The 18,991-nt window shown below is 34.3% G+C and overlaps 1 protein-coding gene across 5 annotated transcripts in view; it reads left to right on the top strand.

Annotated features, from left to right (window-relative positions):
- The window catches only part of LOC143245005 (ras GTPase-activating protein nGAP-like), a 250,976-nt gene that overhangs the window by 131,417 nt on the left and 100,568 nt on the right, over nt 1–18,991 (top strand). For 4 of the 5 annotated variants that reach the window (XM_076490726.1, XM_076490729.1, XM_076490725.1 and 1 more), the window contains one exon: nt 11,405–11,467. The exons of the other annotated variant lie outside the window; for it this stretch is intronic. In XM_076490726.1, the coding sequence (XP_076346841.1) occupies nt 11,405–11,467 (63 nt within the window). The remainder of the gene's footprint in view (nt 1–11,404; nt 11,468–18,991) is intronic. 5 annotated transcript variants of the gene reach the window in all.

Genomic DNA, 18,991 nt, shown 5'->3' on the forward strand with positions numbered 1-18,991 from the left:
TCTGTATTATAGAATATTGCGTAATTATTAAATTTTATACTGGATAATTCAACAAAACACAACGTTTTTCACAAAATAAAAAAATCGATCGGAAAATGGTTCATAATTTCAAATAACGAGGACACTTGTTTGTTTGTTTGTTTTGGAATTTCGCACAAGGCTACTCGAGGGCTATCTGTGCTAGCCGTCCCTAATTAAGCAGTGTAAGACTAGAGGGAAGGCAACTAGTCATCACCACCCACCGCCAACTCTTGGGCTACTCTTTTACCAACGAATAGTGGGATTGACCGTCACATTATACGCCCCCACGGCTGGGAGGGCGAGCATGTTTAGCGCGACGCGGGCGCGAAATCGCGACCCTCGGATTACGAGTCTCACGCCTTACGCGCTTGGCCATGCCAGGCCGTAACGAGGACGCGCAATTTTGTTTTGAAAACAATATTCGGATTATCTGAAGCGCATTTTGAATGGAGTCGCTGGATATTCAGTTTACTAACACAACTCTCAGTGACCACCATTTTTAGTAAGTTAAGAGGTGCTTCTAATGAATTTTTTATGTGTTATATGGTGAAACTGAGAATTACGTTCAAATTTTCCTTCCGATCTAAATTTAGCTACTTTATATGAGAAACAAAGCGTAGGTAGATGTAGATTAAAGTTGACCTCTCATCTACTATCTGAGAAAGGGAAACTGTTTGTTTGATTTCAAAATTCGTGCAAAGCTACACCAGAGCTATCTATGCTAACCGTACCTAATTCTGCAGTGTAAGACTCGAGGGAAGGCAACTAGTCATCACCACCCACGAATAGTGGGATTAACCGTCACATATAACGCCCCACGACTGAAAGGGCGATCATGTTTGGTATGATAGGGATTCGAGATACCGCGACCCTTAGATTATAAGTCGAGTGCTTTAACCACCTGACCATGTCGGGCTGAGGAAAACTCTCAAAATAAGAAATATTGATTATACAGTACGCTAAACACCACAAGTTTGTTGCAGGGAGAAATCTAACTAAGGAGTAGGTGTGAAACATTTTTGTATTAAACTTAAAGTTATAGAGAAAACAATTTTTGGAGACGCATCAATAAAGCACCACATTATATTAGAAATTGTAGCGTGAAGTACCTATAGGAGTCATTTAAGTTAAGCTTATTTTTACTAGCTAACTGCAATCTCCTTTTGTTGTAAGTTTTTACTGAATATTTCTGATAACAGTTTTATTACATGGTTGTTTCTTTTTAAGAACCTTAGGTTATACCATGAAAAAAATACATTTGAAACAGATTAAGCAAGATAAACGTGTTTGAATAAAACCATTCTCGAATAACTCCATTTGAATTATTCGCAAATTGTTCAGATGTATTCAAACGTGTAACTTGCACCCCTAACTTAAAACACTCAATAAATAAATTATCTTTGTGACTATATCAGTTCGTTTGACACGGGCTGATCTATCTAAATGGTTCAAACTTGCACTTTTTCATTTAGAACCGAATAGCTAGCGTGCCGAACTGTGCATTTAAGGTTTCGTATTTGTGTCCCGTTGCTGAAAAATTTCTTTGCACTCTGGGACCGTGGGAGCAATATAAGAAAAACGATCAACTCCTAGTATTTGGTAAGACAAGAGTAGCCTTTGCTGTCTTCCCTGTAGTCTATCAGTTCCAAAGAATACTCTCGTGTAATTTTGCGAGAACTTCAACAAAATCAAACAAAACTTTTCATTTGATTACTAATATACTTGTCAATAGTTCACTGTTTACAGCAACTTTGCAAAAAATATTCAGAAAATTGAGTCAGCGGATGAAGGTATAAAAATAGATACCGAGAAATGAACAGATCTAAGATTTGCAGATGGTGAAATTCTCTTTACAAATTCAACAAAAACAGATGGAAACAGTTTGAATGTCAGTAGTAAGAAAACTGGATTAAAAATAAATAAGAGTAAGGCGAACTATCGTGATACAGAAGAATGTTGGAGTACAAACACTTAGGACAAATCTTCAAAATGGAAAACGCAACAAGGGAAGAAATTAGGTAAGAACAAAGGCAACGTGGCAATGGTTTGGAATGTATAAATAAATTATAAGAGGATCAAGATGTTACCATTACTGCGAAGAAAAAAAGATCATGGATCAATGTGTATTACCAACTTTAATTAATATATGGCTGCCAAACATGGGCACTAACGAAAAAAAATACCACACAGAAAGCTATGGAAAGAAAAAATATTTCATAAAACACTACAAGACAGATGGAGAAATGACAAAATTAAAAACAAACAATAAATATAAGATATGCATTAAGAGGCATTCTAAAAATTAAATGGAAATGGACTAAGCATGTAGCAAGGCATTTCAATAATAGGTTAACAGTAAGATTAATGGAATGACAACCTAGGATAGGAAGAAAATCTAAGTAAAGCAAACCAGATGATGGAGAGGTGATATAGTGTAGGAAGGAAGAACCGGATGGTCTCCGTATGCTAAGAATAGGAAATACTGGACTGGTCTGATAGAGAGCTACATCCAACGATGGATGATTGCAGCTTAGATAGGTAGAATTTATGAGAAAGTGTAAACAAAAAAGTCAAATGTTCAAATGAATCATAATGCAAGTAAACTATTCTTATATTTAAAATGATCAAATATGCCAAAATGACATTTTTGTATAATAATTCTATTTTCGGTTGCAATTTTTTAAATACACAACAAAACTATTTCCGTAGATGATATAAACTTCGGTCATTTTGTTACGTTGACCACAGTGTCCATACAGTTTAGTGAGGAAATGGATCTTTTTGCGTATTAAATGAGATAATACTGAAATACCAGTTCTGATATTGACTTTGGTTCTACCAGTCTTTGGAGACCATCACTAACTGATATCATGCTTCACTTTATTTAAAGAAGTTAACGGAATTTACAGTCAGCCATTTTGCTTACGTTATGCATGTGTTTGTTTTCCAGAAACAATATTTGAAGATCTTCGTTTTACTTTCTTTACTTTCATTCAAGGTGTATCTTGTGTTGTCAGCCCACATTAATATGTTCCAGAAAGTTATAATAGTTATTTTTAATTCCTGTGGTTGGACAGTTGAGAACAAGTGAATAAACTTGGGAGGAGGACAACAGAAAAAGGCGTTTATGTGTTTCCACACGATAACTTAGGTTGGATGTACAATTTATTTCATGAGTACCATTGAAAAAGTGCCATGACCTTTGATACCTTCATGACCTATTGTTATTTGTTCATACTATTTCTTAGAGAAAAACCTTACTGTGTAGGCTAACTTGTTGGGCTGTTCCAGTTAGTTTGTCGGGCGTAAACGCTATCAACTCCCACGAAACGTAAAGATAAGGAAGTTCGGTACACTTCAGTTTTGATGGAACGTTACACCATATACGATTACAGGTTTGAATAAGAAAAAAAGCCAAAAAAACTCAGTTTTCTTCCAATCATAGAAAACTCAAGGTCGAGAGTTTGCAAATGTAGTATTTAACAATATTTTATACTACCAGTTTTTCTTCTAGCGGTACGTTCTTGGACTTGTAATGCCAAACTCTGACTTAAGGATCCTAATGTAGCTTTCTGTTAAAAACCATCAGTATCAATAACACCAGCTTACTGAGTGCATCTCTGACTTCAGGATGCTAGTGAAACTCTGTGTTAAAAACCAGCAATATCAACAACACCAGCTTATTGAATGCATTTCTGACGTGAGGGTGCTAGTGTAGCTTGGTGTTAAAAAAGCCATCAATATCAACAACACCAGCTTATTGAATGCATTTCTGACGTGAGGGTGCTAGTGTAGCTTGGTGTTAAAAAAGCCATCAATATCAACAACACCAGCTTATTGAGTGAATTTCTGATGTGAGGGTGCTAGTGTAGCTTGGTGGTAAAAACCATCAATATCAACAAAACCAACTTATTGAGCACATTTCTTACTTAAAGAATAGGTCAAGGATAGGAAAACGAATAACCACTAACTTAAAGAAACTTTATTAAACTCACCTGAAAGAGTGTATCTAAAGGAAAGCGAGTGTATCTGGCCGAAACTTGGTTTGAATTTAAAAAATGCTTTTTATTTATCGGTTGTTTGTGTTATTCTCCTGATCGGCCCCTGTTCTTTAAAGTAATCGCATGCTATTGGTTTTAGTGAACTGGTGTGAGAAATAGTAATCTATATTCAAAAACAGATTCCGACACGAACTTTGTGAAACTGTGGAAATGATTTAATCATTACTTCTTGAATATTGAAAAAAATTACGAAATTTAATAAATCACAGTATTTTACCTTTAGTTTTGTATATGTTTAAAATTCAAATTTAGTGAACGAAAAGCTGTTTGTTTGTTGACTTTTGATATTTTAATTGTTCTAACAATAGATTAACAATAAAGTGACAGAACTAATACTTCATATTACTACATAAACTAATTTTATGTTTCACAAAACAATTCTTGAGTTTGGTTTTTTTGGAATTTCCCACAAAGCTACTCGAGGGCTATCTGTGCTAGACGTCCCTAATTTAGCAGTGTAAGACTAGAGGGAAGGCAGCTAGTCATCACCACCCACCGCCAACTCTTGGGCTACTCTTTTACCAACGAATAGTGGGATTGACCGTCACATTATAACGCCCCCACGGCTGGGAGGGCGAGCATGTTTGGCGCGACTCGGGCGCGAACCCGCGACCCTCAGATTACGAAGCGCACGTCTTAACGCACTAGGCCATGCCAGGCCCGATAATTCTTGAAAACTGTGTTTTTGTATATCAGTTGTCATGACTTAAGAATTTGTTTGTTTTTGAATTTCGCACAAAGCTACTCGAGGGCTATCTGTGCTAGCCGTCCCTAATTTAGCAGTGTAAGACTAGAGGGAAGGCAGCTAGTCATCACCACCCACCGCCAACTCTTGGGCTACCCTATTACCAACGAATAGTGGGATTGACCGTCACATTATAACGCCTCCACGGCTGGGAGGGCGAGCATGTTTGGCGCGACGGGGATGCGAACCCGCGACCCTCAGATTACGAGTCGCACGCCTTAACACGCTTGGCCATGCCGGACGCCATGACTTAAGAAAAAAACGTCATGTTGCAGTGTCTACTTAAAGCATTTTTCCTTCAGAGTTTTCTTCAGATCACACCCATTATTCAAGCACAGTTTCTTTTTTTTTGTTAGAACTTCAGCGTCTCGATAGGACATCCTTGTTATTCTTTATATTTATAAAGTGCATGGGAAAATAGAAAAGTTTCTCCTGGTGGTGAGATTCCAAATAATCCTTTGTATGTTAAATTTTCTTTTTGTGATATAGCAGAACCTGTACGCAGGAAGGCTTACATAAAAGATCTTTTCAAGCAGATGTCCATTGTTGCTTGCAGTTGTTAGGATTTACTATTGTGCAGGTCTTTATGATGAATATTACGAGGACAGTATTACGTGAGCGTAGAGACAGTTAAACGCAAAGGAGCTTGAAAGTATTTTGATCGAAAGAATAGAGTAACATTCAACTTACTTCACACAGAATAGTTGGTTACGGTTTTCGTTTTTTATTAGCGACGTTCAACAACAATGGTGGCGCTAGGCATAAGCAGATTAAGCAATTGCTTTGGACCCCAATAAGTTCAGTCTTCTTTAATCAGGACTTTGGCTTTTGCCCGCTTTAGTCGTATGTTAATTAATTAATTAATAAAACAGATATAAAAACAACTCAATGATAATTATTGTAACACTCAGTTTCCGTAGAGAGTTTTTTGTTTCATTTTTACTAAGTTAAAACTGATGATAAAAACATTCTTGTGGTTAGCATTGGCTGAGGATCGTTTGTCTGAGTTGCTAATCATTAGTATCAATTATGATTTAGGAAGTGAACTTTTATACGATCATGTAACTTTATTTTTTTTCGAAAGTGGTTTTAAAACGATTTTGATCAAAATCAGACACCTTTTATGTGTTTTATTAATGCGCTACTCCAAACATTCTTCTTATTTCACATGTATTTTTAACGAGGATGTTTTGTATTGGTAAATCCTATTAGTTTGTGGTGAAAATACAGTTAATATTTTATAATGAGTGGGTGGAGGGGACCGAAAATGTTGTTTAGTACCTCCAGTCAGTTGGCAACGCCATTGCTCAACAGAATTATTTTAGTTATTAACATTTTATATATTAATATAATAAAAATGCTTACGTCAATGTCATGGTTTAATCTTTGTTTTAACCTTTTTTTTTTTACTTTAGGCTAAACAAAATTTCTTTATTATTTTATCATTCATTCTTTACTGTATTCTCTGTCATTGTTTCTAAATGCTGCATGATGTATCGCAAGTCATGCTGGATTAATGTTTCATGACAGGTATAGCGTTTTCTATATGTAGCTGAGAATGTCAGCTGAAGTCCAGGTTTAGATACAACAGTTACATTATCTGATCGCATCAACTGGATGTAAAGATATCTAGTTTTAAATGGTGTGTAACAATGGATAACTGTTACCTGGTCTTAGAGGTGGTTAACGACCTTCAGTTCTAACTGAACTGTAACAATAAATAATAATTTATAGCTTTATAGAATTTTACTTGAATCAAGTGACTACTTCTAAAGTGACTGATGTATGACAATGAATTAGTATTACGTCTCACCAGTATTAAGCCAACAAAAGTACACGTAGTCATATTACGTCCAGCAGTAGGTGTAGTGTTTGTCTGTTTATAGCTTCCAAGGCTAAAATCCCCCAGAAGAACCGTGTAGAAATGAAAGTTTTGGCTGGTTAGGGAATTCTATGCGAAAGACGATAACAATATTTTAGTGTTTCAAAAGGAGATAAATGAAATAATCCGAAGAGAGCACACGAATAGAAGTAGTTGACGTGGAAAACTGAAATTTTTCAAAAGTAATGTTAAATATGTACTTTACGAGACAAATGACGATCGATTACATATTTTTGCCAATGACTTTGATCTAAATATGGATATAAATGCCATCTCATAAATAGTTAGATTGCAAGAAATGGTCTAAATTGAAGTGTTGCTACTCGTAAACGGTTACTGAAAACTGAGAAGAGATAACTAAACCAAAAGGGGTGAAATTGGTATCGAACCACATCTAGTGTGATGATCAAAGCTGGAGATATGTATATTTTACAGAGGAATACCAAAGTGTTCTCTCCCTAACGGATCACTGAGTAGTGGGGTATCAGTGTAAGTTGGGGGCTCATCTCAGCCAATGGTGTCAATGACCTATAGGAAATAGATTGCACTCTGACTGGTGACAAATACAAACAGCTACTCATCTATCATACATTCCCTAAGGAACACGACTCGTCGTGTAGGGATTCGTATTCAAGGAAGACTGTGATAACATTTTTGAAACTGTGTGAGCTTATGTGAAAATAGAAAAATTCTGAAAGTGACCAGACGTCTTACCTTAATTGTGTGGAGTGATACGAAATGTTTCCAGCTTACCCCAAAATAAGAACGGTCCATCTTTTGAAAATGTTCAGGTTACAGGGCGTTACCGTTTTATGTTAAGACAAATGAAATAATATTTTACGATTAAAACAAGATGTCATACTATATGTGAAGTAAGAGATTCGAATACGAAAGCATGGTACAACTTATTCGCATTTCTTTTGCAATTTTTATAATAGTCATTTACGTACCAATAATAAATTCACCATCTTACTTTATAACACTTGTACGTGTATCACTTGTGTGTTCCCAAAACTTCCTTTAACGTCTATATAAACACATACACACATATACCTGATTTATATCAGCTAAGGCTACTATACCTCATCATATTAAATGCTAAGAGTGCTATACCTCAAATTTTCTCCTTAAGGCTACAATACATAATTATATTAGCCAAGGCCTCTGTACCTAAGGCTACTATACATGAATATATTTGCTAGGTATATTATCAGATTTGTCAACTTGTTGATTTGCTGTATTTTGCATATTACCTCTTTTGTTTATTGTCTGTTTCAACGAATAAATATGATGATCATCACTGTCTGAACAGATTTTCTTTAATCTAAGTGCTCGATCGAATGTAATATTGTGTCTTGTGTGTTGAGGGAAGTAACATGACTGAATGTAATATTGTGTCTGGTATGTTGAGGGAAGTAACATGACTGAACGTAATATTGTGTTTGGTGTGTTGAGGGAAGTAACATGACTGAATGTAATATTGTGTTTGGTGTGTTGAGGGAAGTAACATGACTGAATGTAATATTGTGTCTGGTGTGTTGAGGGAAGTAACATGACTGAACGTAAAATTGTGTCTGGTGTGTTGAGGGAAGTAACATGACTGAACGTAATATTGTGTCTGGTGTGTTGAGGGAAGTAACATGATTGATTGTAATAGTGTGTCTGGTGTGTTGAGGGAAGTAACATGACTGAACGTAATATTGTGTCTGGTGTGTTGAGAGAACTAATATGACTGAATGTAATATTGTGTCTGGTGTGTTGAGGGAAGTAACATGATTGAACGTAATATTGTGTCTGGTGTGTTGAGAAAAGTAACATGACCGAATGTAATATTGTGTCTGGTGTGTTGAGGAAAGTAACATGATTGATTGTAATATTGTGTCTGGTATGTTGAGGGAAGTAACATGACTGAACGTAATATTGTGTCTGGTGTGTTGAGGGAAGTAACATGACTGAATGTAATATTGTGTTTGGTGTGTTGAGGGAAGTAACATGACTGAATGTAATATCGTGTCTGGTGTGTTGAGGGAAGTAACATGACTGAACGTAATATTGTGTCTGGTGTGTTGAGGGAAGTAACATGACTGAACGTAATATTGTGTCTCGTGTGTTGAGGGAAGTAACATGACTGAACGTAATATTGTGTCTGGTGTGTTGAGAGAACTAATATGACTGAATGTAATATTGTGTCTGGTGTGTTGAGGGAAGTAACATGACTGAACGTAATATTGTGTCTGGTGTGTTGAGAAAAGTAACATGACTGAATGTAATATTGTGTCTGGTGTGTTGAGGAAAGTAACATGATTGATTGTAATATTGTGTCTGGTGTGTTGAGGGAAGTAATATGACCGAATGTAATATTGTGTCTGGTGTGTTGAGGGAAGTAATATGACCGAATGTAATATTGTGTCTGGTGTGTTGAGGGAAGTAATATGACCGAATGTAATATTGTGTGTGGTGTATGGAGGGTGACAACTTGATTGAATGTAATATTATGTGTGGTGTATGGAGGGTGACAACTTGATTGAATGTAATATTGTGTGTGGTGTATTGAGGGTGACAACTTGATTGAATGTAATATTGTGTGTGGTGTATTGAGGGCGACAACTGAAAATGTAAGTATTGTGGTCTTTCAGTTGGCTTTCGGTGGAAATCAATATGTATAATATCACCTCGTAATGTTAGAGTTACATTTAAGAAACTTATGCGGATAGTGGAGTAACCTTGAATGAATTTAATAGTAGCGTGGAAGGAGGTTGCCTGTCTATAGAAGGGTAGTAAGGACACTTTGTCTCCTATTCATATAAAAAAGATATCATCTATGTGACGTCTTCAGAAGTTTAGTTTGTCTGCACAACTTTCCAACAGTCTCTTCTCTAAATCCTCCATAAAAATGTTGGTATAGCTTGATGCCTTTTATCTAAATATAAAACTCATTATTAAATTCAAATTTATTAAGTGTAAGAACAAGATTAGCTAAGTTTACAATAGTTTCAACAGAGAATATTCTAGAGCTTTCAGGCCTTCGCCGTGGGGAATGTTTATGAAGAGAGAAGAAACGTCTGCAGTGGAGAAAATAGTATTTGGATAGCTTTCCATTGCCTTGATGTTGGATATCATCTTCAGTAAACGCTTCGTATCTTTAATATACAATGTCAAACCTGGAGGGATATCTTTGATGTGGTGATCAACATAAGCAGATGACTTTTCATTAGGCTTACCTCAATTAGAATTAATAGGGCGACTAGGACTACTAGGTTTGAGTATTGTTTGTAACATATAAAATTGACCTTAGGCGAAAGAAACTGTAAAGTTTCACTACATCTGATTTTATTAGCTAACATTACTATACTTCGCTGTATTAGTTATGGTTACTATACATGATAGTAGTAAACAAGGTTAGTTTTAGTTTATATGTTTGGTTTCTTTGTTCAATGTGGCGTTACAACTAGCAGTTACATGGGTTTAGGTTTACTTGTGGTAATGTATCTGCGAACCTTGTGGCCGTATTGTCCATGTGACATTAAAACTACCAATCATATCGCTGTAGATTACAATTGTGGTAGTATATTTGCCAACCATGTGGTTGAAAATTCCAGTGTGAATAGATAGTTTGTTAGAGTTTCATAAAATGTTCACTATCTCTCAAAATACATAGTTATATAGCAACGGGAGAAAAAAAAAACGTCGTTTTTCATGAAGTTTTTTTAAAATCCAGTTCTGTTTATTTTTCTTATGGAAGAACAAGTAAGTGAACAACTGTCTTTTTATGATGCTCATAATATATTTGACCTAATCGAAACCACATTCATGTGCTATATTTAAGTTCGTTCAGATTGATCAACGAAACACAATGTAAATTACTTAACATGAAGCACGTTATTCTGTTTTTCTCTCCTTCCACAACTTTCCCCTCTATGTCTGAACAGCAGAAAAATCAGCCATGATACTAAATCCTAGAGAGCAGGGGTATCCAAATGTCCCCTCTCTGGATTTAATGTTCATAATATCAGTAACGCCTATATCACTACTATGTCTGCTCTCTGGTGGTTCAGGGGTAAGTCTAAAAATCTGGTTTCAATACCCACTGTAGGCAGAGGACAGATAGCCTATTCATATGTATAGCTTAGTGCTTAATACACACACAAAAAAGATATGTCTTGTATTCCAAGCGGCTTGGTATTGGACGAAATGAAAGACCTCGATGGCGCTGTACGTTGCAAATGTAATGTGAATGACGTATAATAATATATACTTTTATGAATATATTATAATATATTCGCACGTTCTTTAAACTGGTAAAATGATTCACCACAGGTCAAGAGCAAATGGCTAATTGCAAAGTGCACGACTTAATCTTACTATAATGCATATTTGGGGTGAGGTATTAAAAATTAAGTTTTTGTGTTTGTCACATTTCTTCCATGACTACTTTTCGCACCTCTCCAACACTGCTGAACCATTGTTTGTATAAAAGATATGCTTGCTAGTATAATACTTAACTGTAGATGTTTTGGTGAATATTACTATTGAACACCATTCATTCTTTTCTTGTATATGATTGATTACATCATTTTTGAGATGTTTAGATTTGTTGTAACATGTTATTTGTTAGAGTACTTTAGATATTGTTTGTCTTATCATAATATGACAATATATTAGTTTTATATCTTGTAATCCTTGTTACTTCTATAGGTAAGCCGTTTCCATCAATCCTGACAAACCGAGACGGCAGCAGCGTTACGATTGGGTGGAGAGGTGAGTGGTGGGTCATGTGACTCTTAATACTAACTGTGCTGTCTTTGCTTGTGTTCTCTGTCTTGCTTTAATACACTTGGGTTTAAACAAATCAGAATAAACTCGGCCGATTATTATAAATAAAGTGGGGAATTTTGTACGAGATTCAATTACAGTAAGTCCAACTAGATGGAGATGTATCCAGATTATTTAAATTTGCAGGCTCATGTATCGGCTACATAGCTATAACTAATTCGTGTGTTTAATTAACCATTTAATTAGTATATCACATGAAGCACGATACAGTGGGAAGCATAACACAGTTTAAACTGTGTAAGATTTAATTTCATCTTCCTACGTTACAGTTATTTTTCTTTTAAATTTTTAATATCGTGAATTTTACCTAAAAGTAATTTCTATTTAAGGAAGATTTACGTTTACCAAGCAATAACGCCATAAACCTTTTTTTTTTTCTTATTAAAACGCTCCATATTACACTGCTTCAGTGTTAACAACCTCCGTATAGACTTTGTGTTAAAACAACGAGATCATTAGCGGGGTTTCTTAACAACAACAACGAAAAGTTTTGCATATTTGAATTAAAGTAAAAAATGGTGAATTAACGATAATAAGTCATGCACTAGTTTTGTGCGTGAAAGTCTAAATAAACGTCAATCCAACTTTATAGGTAGTTTACTATTTCCATTTATACTACGTATTTTAACCTTAACAACCTGAAATGGTATCTCTGTGGTAATAAACTAATATTTTGCTAGAAAGCAGGAAGACTAGTTAACTAGTTTTATTTTTATTTAGCTTCTCCTACTCTTGAAACGTTACAGGTGGGATACGAGAAACGTCAAATAAATTATACCCATGTCTTCTTTTCTTTGCTTTTCTTTGAGATTCCAATTTCTTTCTCCTAACTAACTCAGGTCTTCTCGAGTCATACCCACTCTCCAACTACTAGATCGTATTGCTACGTGGCCGTAAACAAGATCAAATTGCAGCTTAGCTTGTTATCAACAAATATTATTAACTTTGTCTATTTATTTTAATGTAAGCTGTTAGTTGCAGAGAATCTGATAAACACTGTTGTAAATAGATCTATACATCACTTAAGTATCTTAAAAGTCACTTTCAGCAATTTGTATTTATCATAAAGAACAGGGTTTAATAAGTATTATATTTACAAGAGTATCGTTATCGATAACATTGGTATAAATACTATCAGTGACAGGAACCTTCTATATGCAAAATATAATCCCAAGAGTATTTGGAAAACACTTCTTGATAAATAATTTCATGTTTCACTTATGGGGCACGATTTAATAGATAGCGGACTGCCTTTGATGTTAGTTATAGCCTAACTTTTGTTATGAATTCTTCTTAACAGTTATTTGTTCACAATTGCTAGAACAAACCTCACTCCCCTTACATTCAATGTGTAGTGAGATTTTGTAATTCTGTTTGTGTTGCTCCTCAGGCAGGCTTTCTCAAGTCTTTAAGAATGATTCAGGTGACGAACTTGAGTTAGCCAAAGCAAATTGTATATGCTATTTATGTAGAATCAAACCACTGGACCCAGAGTGCAATAGGGTATTGTGTTTCTCTGTAGTACCATACTCAGGCAACGTTCACCATGTCACGGTGTGAGAGGTATTATGTCTTAACTTGTAATAACGTAAATAACGATTCCAATTTCAACTCTAACTGAAAGAGATCAACACCATAATATAACTCTAACTAAAACCGATCCACATCATAATTACAACTTAATTAAAAGAGACCCACATCATAATTCTAAACTAATTAATTAATGCATTTTACTCATTATAAAATTTCGTTTTATGGCGTTGCATACATCTGGTGGGAAAGACATATTAAATTAATTATTTTAATTACTATGTGAATCTTTAGTTCTGATCTGTGTAGGTAGCTTGTTTGGATTAGAAGATAGTAATGATATCAGTTTTCACTGTAATCCAGTCCGATGCAAACAATAAAATGATGGTTTCTATCGTCCTTCATCTCAGTTTCGATATACAAATCAACATAAGAAGTGGTTATTTGGATTTACAATTATTCTAAGCAGCTTTTAGGTTGTAGTTCATCCTTGAAATCCACCAATAGGCAATTACCTGTACATGGTGGATGTGTTAACCTTTAATCCTGAGCTGTGATTAAAGTCCTGCATGATAGATTTAATGCCAGGTTTATTCATTTATTTGACAACACGTTACAAAGTCTGTATGACCCAAGAAGAGATAAATTTTTGGTTGACAGGTCAATATCTCATTACAACGTCCATATGTCCTCTACTTCATATCACTCACATGTACGGACTGAAATGTCTTAGCTTCTCGTATCATCAATTTTGCATCAATTTACTATTTCTCTTTAACAATCCAAGTTTTCCTTTTGTAATGGTATATTGACACAGTCTGGGTGATTTTGGCAGCTCATTATCCATTATACACAGTGGTTTTATTGTAGTAGCCTTCAACAAATTCAGTGGAAACAAGTTCATTATCACCTGAGAAAGACAGATATCAGAGTGCATTTGATAATATAGTATTTGTACAGTAATATAGTGAATTGTTATTATACGTGTATTTTAATATGGCTAAAACAATATTATTGACGTTTCAAATTAGTATTGTAAAAATATTTCTGCAAATACTGTGACGTTGTCTTTATGATAAAACATTAACAATAATGTTGTTAAGACTTAGTAAGTGAACGTTAAAATTAGTTTTATGGTTTATTTACAGAATATTAGGTATTGGTATTGCTATGGTTTCAACATTGTAATTTCTGACTTTATAATTTCGAGTTGGAAGAATTAGAAATATACCAAAATACTCCTTTCTTAGTTTTGAAATATTGCCACCAGTGGGGCCCTGGGTGCACTGTAAGAGTGATAGAAAAATCACATAGGTTGATTATACAAAAGTAACACAAAAGTTGGCGGTCAGAACTCTTGACTATCTGTCTTCCGTCTAGTCTATCAATGTAAAATTAAAAATATCTATGCGCAAATGAACCTTGTGTGGCTTTGGGTGAGGTTTCAAAACAAACAAAAAGTTTTGAAATGCATGTTGCATAAAAGTACACTGTAAGAAATTGAATATTCAGGACAAAGAGTACACAAAAGAAAAATTTTAAATATATACAAGTTTATAACATTCTCTTTATTTCCGTTCAGTAATTGCAGTACGACTGATTGACAGGTCTGTAGAAACAAGCGATATGAATGGTAAAATGTGTGCTATTATTTTTTATAGTTCAGCCAGAGAGTTTTTCAAATTGTAATTATAACAGTGTGGGATTACAGGCAATTATAAGCATTTATAATAAACAGTAGATTTAGGAAATGTTTGGCAATTAATAAAATGAAAGAACAGTAAAGAAAGGAGACATACATATATGGGACGAAGAAAAAAATCTTTTTTCGACACGTAGGACGTGTTAGAGCTTTACCACAGCACGCTGGTTTCTATATATATTCAGTTATAATGGCTGGTTGCTATAAATAAGTGAAGAAAAGTTCACCTTCTTCTCTAAACGAAATAAGAGTAGGAATAACGATATATATCACACTGTTAAGTCTGGACGAAAGGTCTAACTAGGTGCAGTATCTCATGATCATAGATTACACACGTTCAAGATAATTTCTGTTATACACATACTCAATAGCGATAAATTCGGCTCATACTAACGTGCACACATTTCTGTACTATCCTTGGTACGACCTGCCCTCTGCAGTAGTGACGATATAGAAGTGTGATCAAAAACTTATAAATCTTGATAGAGTTACTGTTATGGTATTCAGTATTTATCTGGGACAAGATTAGCGTAAGTTTACGACCTCCTACATCCTAGTTGCAAGGAAAACATCATGGACTGAAATGCAGAACATCTACATAAATAATATGAAATAAAATAACCCAAATATACTTAAGTAAAGCTATATGCTTTTCTCGTTATAAAAAGTGAATGATAATATCTTTCCAACTGTAACAACAATGGTTAAAATAGTTTTATTTTCTTGTTTAATACTTACAACGCAATCTTTATGCAGTCTGAAATTTATTAGAAAAGTGCTATACACAGCGTTTGCAGGCCTCAGAAAATTAGTATCAAACTATTAAAATGAAATTCTAGACCTTTCTCCCCCCAATTTACGCACACACACACACTGTGTCTGCGGAATCTGTGAAGCACTAGCTTCTGTAAACACACTGTTTGCAATTGTAACAGATACCAGTTGGATAGCGTATTCTTACATGCATGTTTCTATGAACAAAATTAATACTTTAAAATAATAGATTTCAATAATATTATAAGCAGTTTTAAGTGACCAATCATTTCTTGCTTATTGTGTTAATAAATTCGAAACTTAACAAGGACATCAGATTTGATATTTCATATCCATGAAATTTTAGAACTTACCAAAAATTATGCCAGAACTATAGTTGCGTATTAGGTCTTCTATTTTGTGAAGGAAAAATATAAGTATTATTTTTCATTGGAAAACTATTTAATATTACTTGCTCTCCTTTTGACCAGTATGTTCCATTTTCTAACTTAAAGCAGACTACTTATTTTTTACCTCTTTGCTTTTCTCTTGTTTTGAAGCACAGACAACCAATACATAACACAATGAAGACACCAGAAAAGTAATTCTAAGATTTCTGCTATTTGCATCTGCAAAGTAAAATGGTATTTCAAATGCAATAAACACAGTCGATGTGGTTGTGATTAAGATGGGTTATCCATTGGAAGAAAGTTATCAAGGAAAAGTGGGCAAAAAAAAAAGTAGCTCGTCTTAACTTAAACGTTTTGTAAAGATCATTAGAAACGAAATTTTAGTACTACTGAACCTTATTGTATGAACATTTATCACCACATTTTAGGCATTTTAGTCTGATTTAAGTCGAAAATTTTGGTTTAATGCGAGGTTCTCAAGATATTTTTGTTTGTTTTGAATAATTTATAGAAATTTATTGGAAATACTTAATGAAAGACAAGTTGTGTTAATTTTGTGCATACTTTGAATGGTATTATTTTTTTTAGTTCTTTTTAAAAATATTTCTGGTGTATAGGGTCAAGAACGAAATATTGAATCGTTATAAATATACTAGATAAATACTGAGCATGCGCGACAAATGAGACATTTAATTAAAGGCCATTAGGAAAAGTACATATTGGTCTACATATATTTGTGTCTGTATACTTTTTTTCAGAATTTCGTGCAAAACTACGTAAAGGCTATTTACGCATAACAGTCTCAAAGTTTGAACTGATGGATTAGAGTATCTTTATAGAACCAAATGTTTTATTACTTTTGTTAGGTCGAATAGTGGGATTTGACCATTGCTTTTGTATTGCGCTCATGCCCTCTATGGATTCACAGTTCGGGAACACTACCCATTTAACCATTTTTTTAGAGGTACTGTCTCGACAATTAAAATATTACACGTTAAACTTTGATTCAGACTTCTTCCCTAATATATCATATATTCGATTATCGACAATACACGAAAAGATGTATTATTGCCTTTAATACCAGAACGATTCTGTATCGTACCATAACGAATGTATTACATGATAATTACAGTTGTTTAGATGTGATAACTGCGTATTTCTGCATGTATTGCCCGATTATTATTTATTGTATACTATGTATATTTCGAATCTAATACGATTCAACACAATCCAACTAAAAGGGTTACGTTATCCAAATAAATAGTATTTAACAAAAAAGAACACATGTAATTTTATCTGATCTCAGGTCGTAGTACCTAAATCAGTTGCTAGGCTAAGAGAATATGGGTATAAGGTAGATTGGATACGAATAAGCTAGCCACTTGCTTGTTTGAATCAAGACGGATTAAGTACATGCATATATATATATATTGTAATAGTTATTTTCTTTAGTTAAATTTGCTTTTAACATTTATGACGTTTTGTTGGTATGCAACTAATTAATTTCATGGCTATATTTTAATAATGCAACATGATTATCGTGGTTGTCCGTTTTAGTAGGCCTGACATGGCCAGGCGGTTAAGGCACTGGACTCGTAATCTGAGGGTCAGGGGTTCGAATCCCCGTCACAACAAACATGCTCGCCCTTTCAGCCTTGGGGGCGTTATAATGTGACGGTCAATCCCACTATTTGTTGGTAAAAGAATAGCCCAAGGGTTGGTGGTAGGTGGTGATGACTAGTTGCCTTTCCTCTAGTCTTACGCTGCTAAATTAGAAACGGCTAGCGCAGATAGCGCTCGAGTAGCTTTGTGCAAATTTCGAAATAAACCAAACCGTCTTTAATAGACTGTTATGTACGCCTATGTATTATATATGATCAAAGTTATATGTTTTCATTAGACTGTTATAAGTATATCTTCATATCGCTAAATGATTGTTATTACATTGTTATGCACATATGTGTACTATAGATTGATTGTGGCTATTTTAGTGTTTATCGTTCGATAATCGTTGTTAGTTTAATATATTAATATATGTATGTAACAGTCTTATGGAAATTATATGTCTGCACCAACTTGAAACGTTTCCTTCTTACCAGCCGTGACAGAAAACTAGGACAGGTAATATACGAGTGCAGTATATGTTTACATTATAAACTTTGACTGTGATATGGGAACTTTATCAACTCCCCATAGAATTATAATATAAACAATATTTTAAAACTCCTGTGGTAATGTAAACAAATGTAGACTGCTTGAGTGAAAAGAGTAGTCGTACTCAATGGATCTAACAGTGGATAAGATATCAAGCCATTTATTTGCCGCCGAAAATACTTAAGCTTAAGATGACCAGTACTATACGTTTACAACTTGTAAGCTAACTTACCGTATAAATACTTTGAGGTTTTCATACGAAGTATGAATAGAAAGTGGTTTGATTTCACCAAACTGTTCTTATTTGTATCTTAGTAGAAATTTCTTTACTGAATGTTTCCAGGTTGTATCATTTTGAGAATTTGTTTTATCCTGGCTTAAGGTTTGACGATAGTTCGAGATAAAAACAAAAGAGAGGACAATTTTGCGTATTAATATAAAACATAGGTAAGTATGATGAAATCGATCGTTTAGAGAGCGTGTTTTTCCCTGCATGTCAGAGAGCAAGTAATATTATTACTATTTTAAATTATCTGGAACGTTTCAAGTTGTATCGCATTTCACTTTTTAAGAATGTACTGCCTTTATTACGCATCAACATATCCTGCTCTAACAAGGTGAAGAACACACTTTGAAACTGTATATAAGGTATTAAAAACATAAATCTGATGAAAGTTTGAAAATTCGCGATACTTCATTGGACAAACTACGTGCACTGTGTGTGATGATGTTTTTTTCTGCCAGAAAAATCAGACTTTTGTGTCATTTTACACGAAAGTTTTAAACATTGATAATAAAAAAATATATTTTGTATTTATACCGAATATGCTGTTTTAGGCAATTTGAAGAGCAGATGATAAAATCTAATTACTATCTGCTATCAAATTACGTAAAAAATTG

Source organism: Tachypleus tridentatus, chromosome 2 (genome assembly GCF_004210375.1).
Source record: "Tachypleus tridentatus isolate NWPU-2018 chromosome 2, ASM421037v1, whole genome shotgun sequence".
In the NCBI taxonomy this organism is placed as follows: Eukaryota; Metazoa; Arthropoda; class Merostomata; order Xiphosura; family Limulidae; genus Tachypleus; species Tachypleus tridentatus.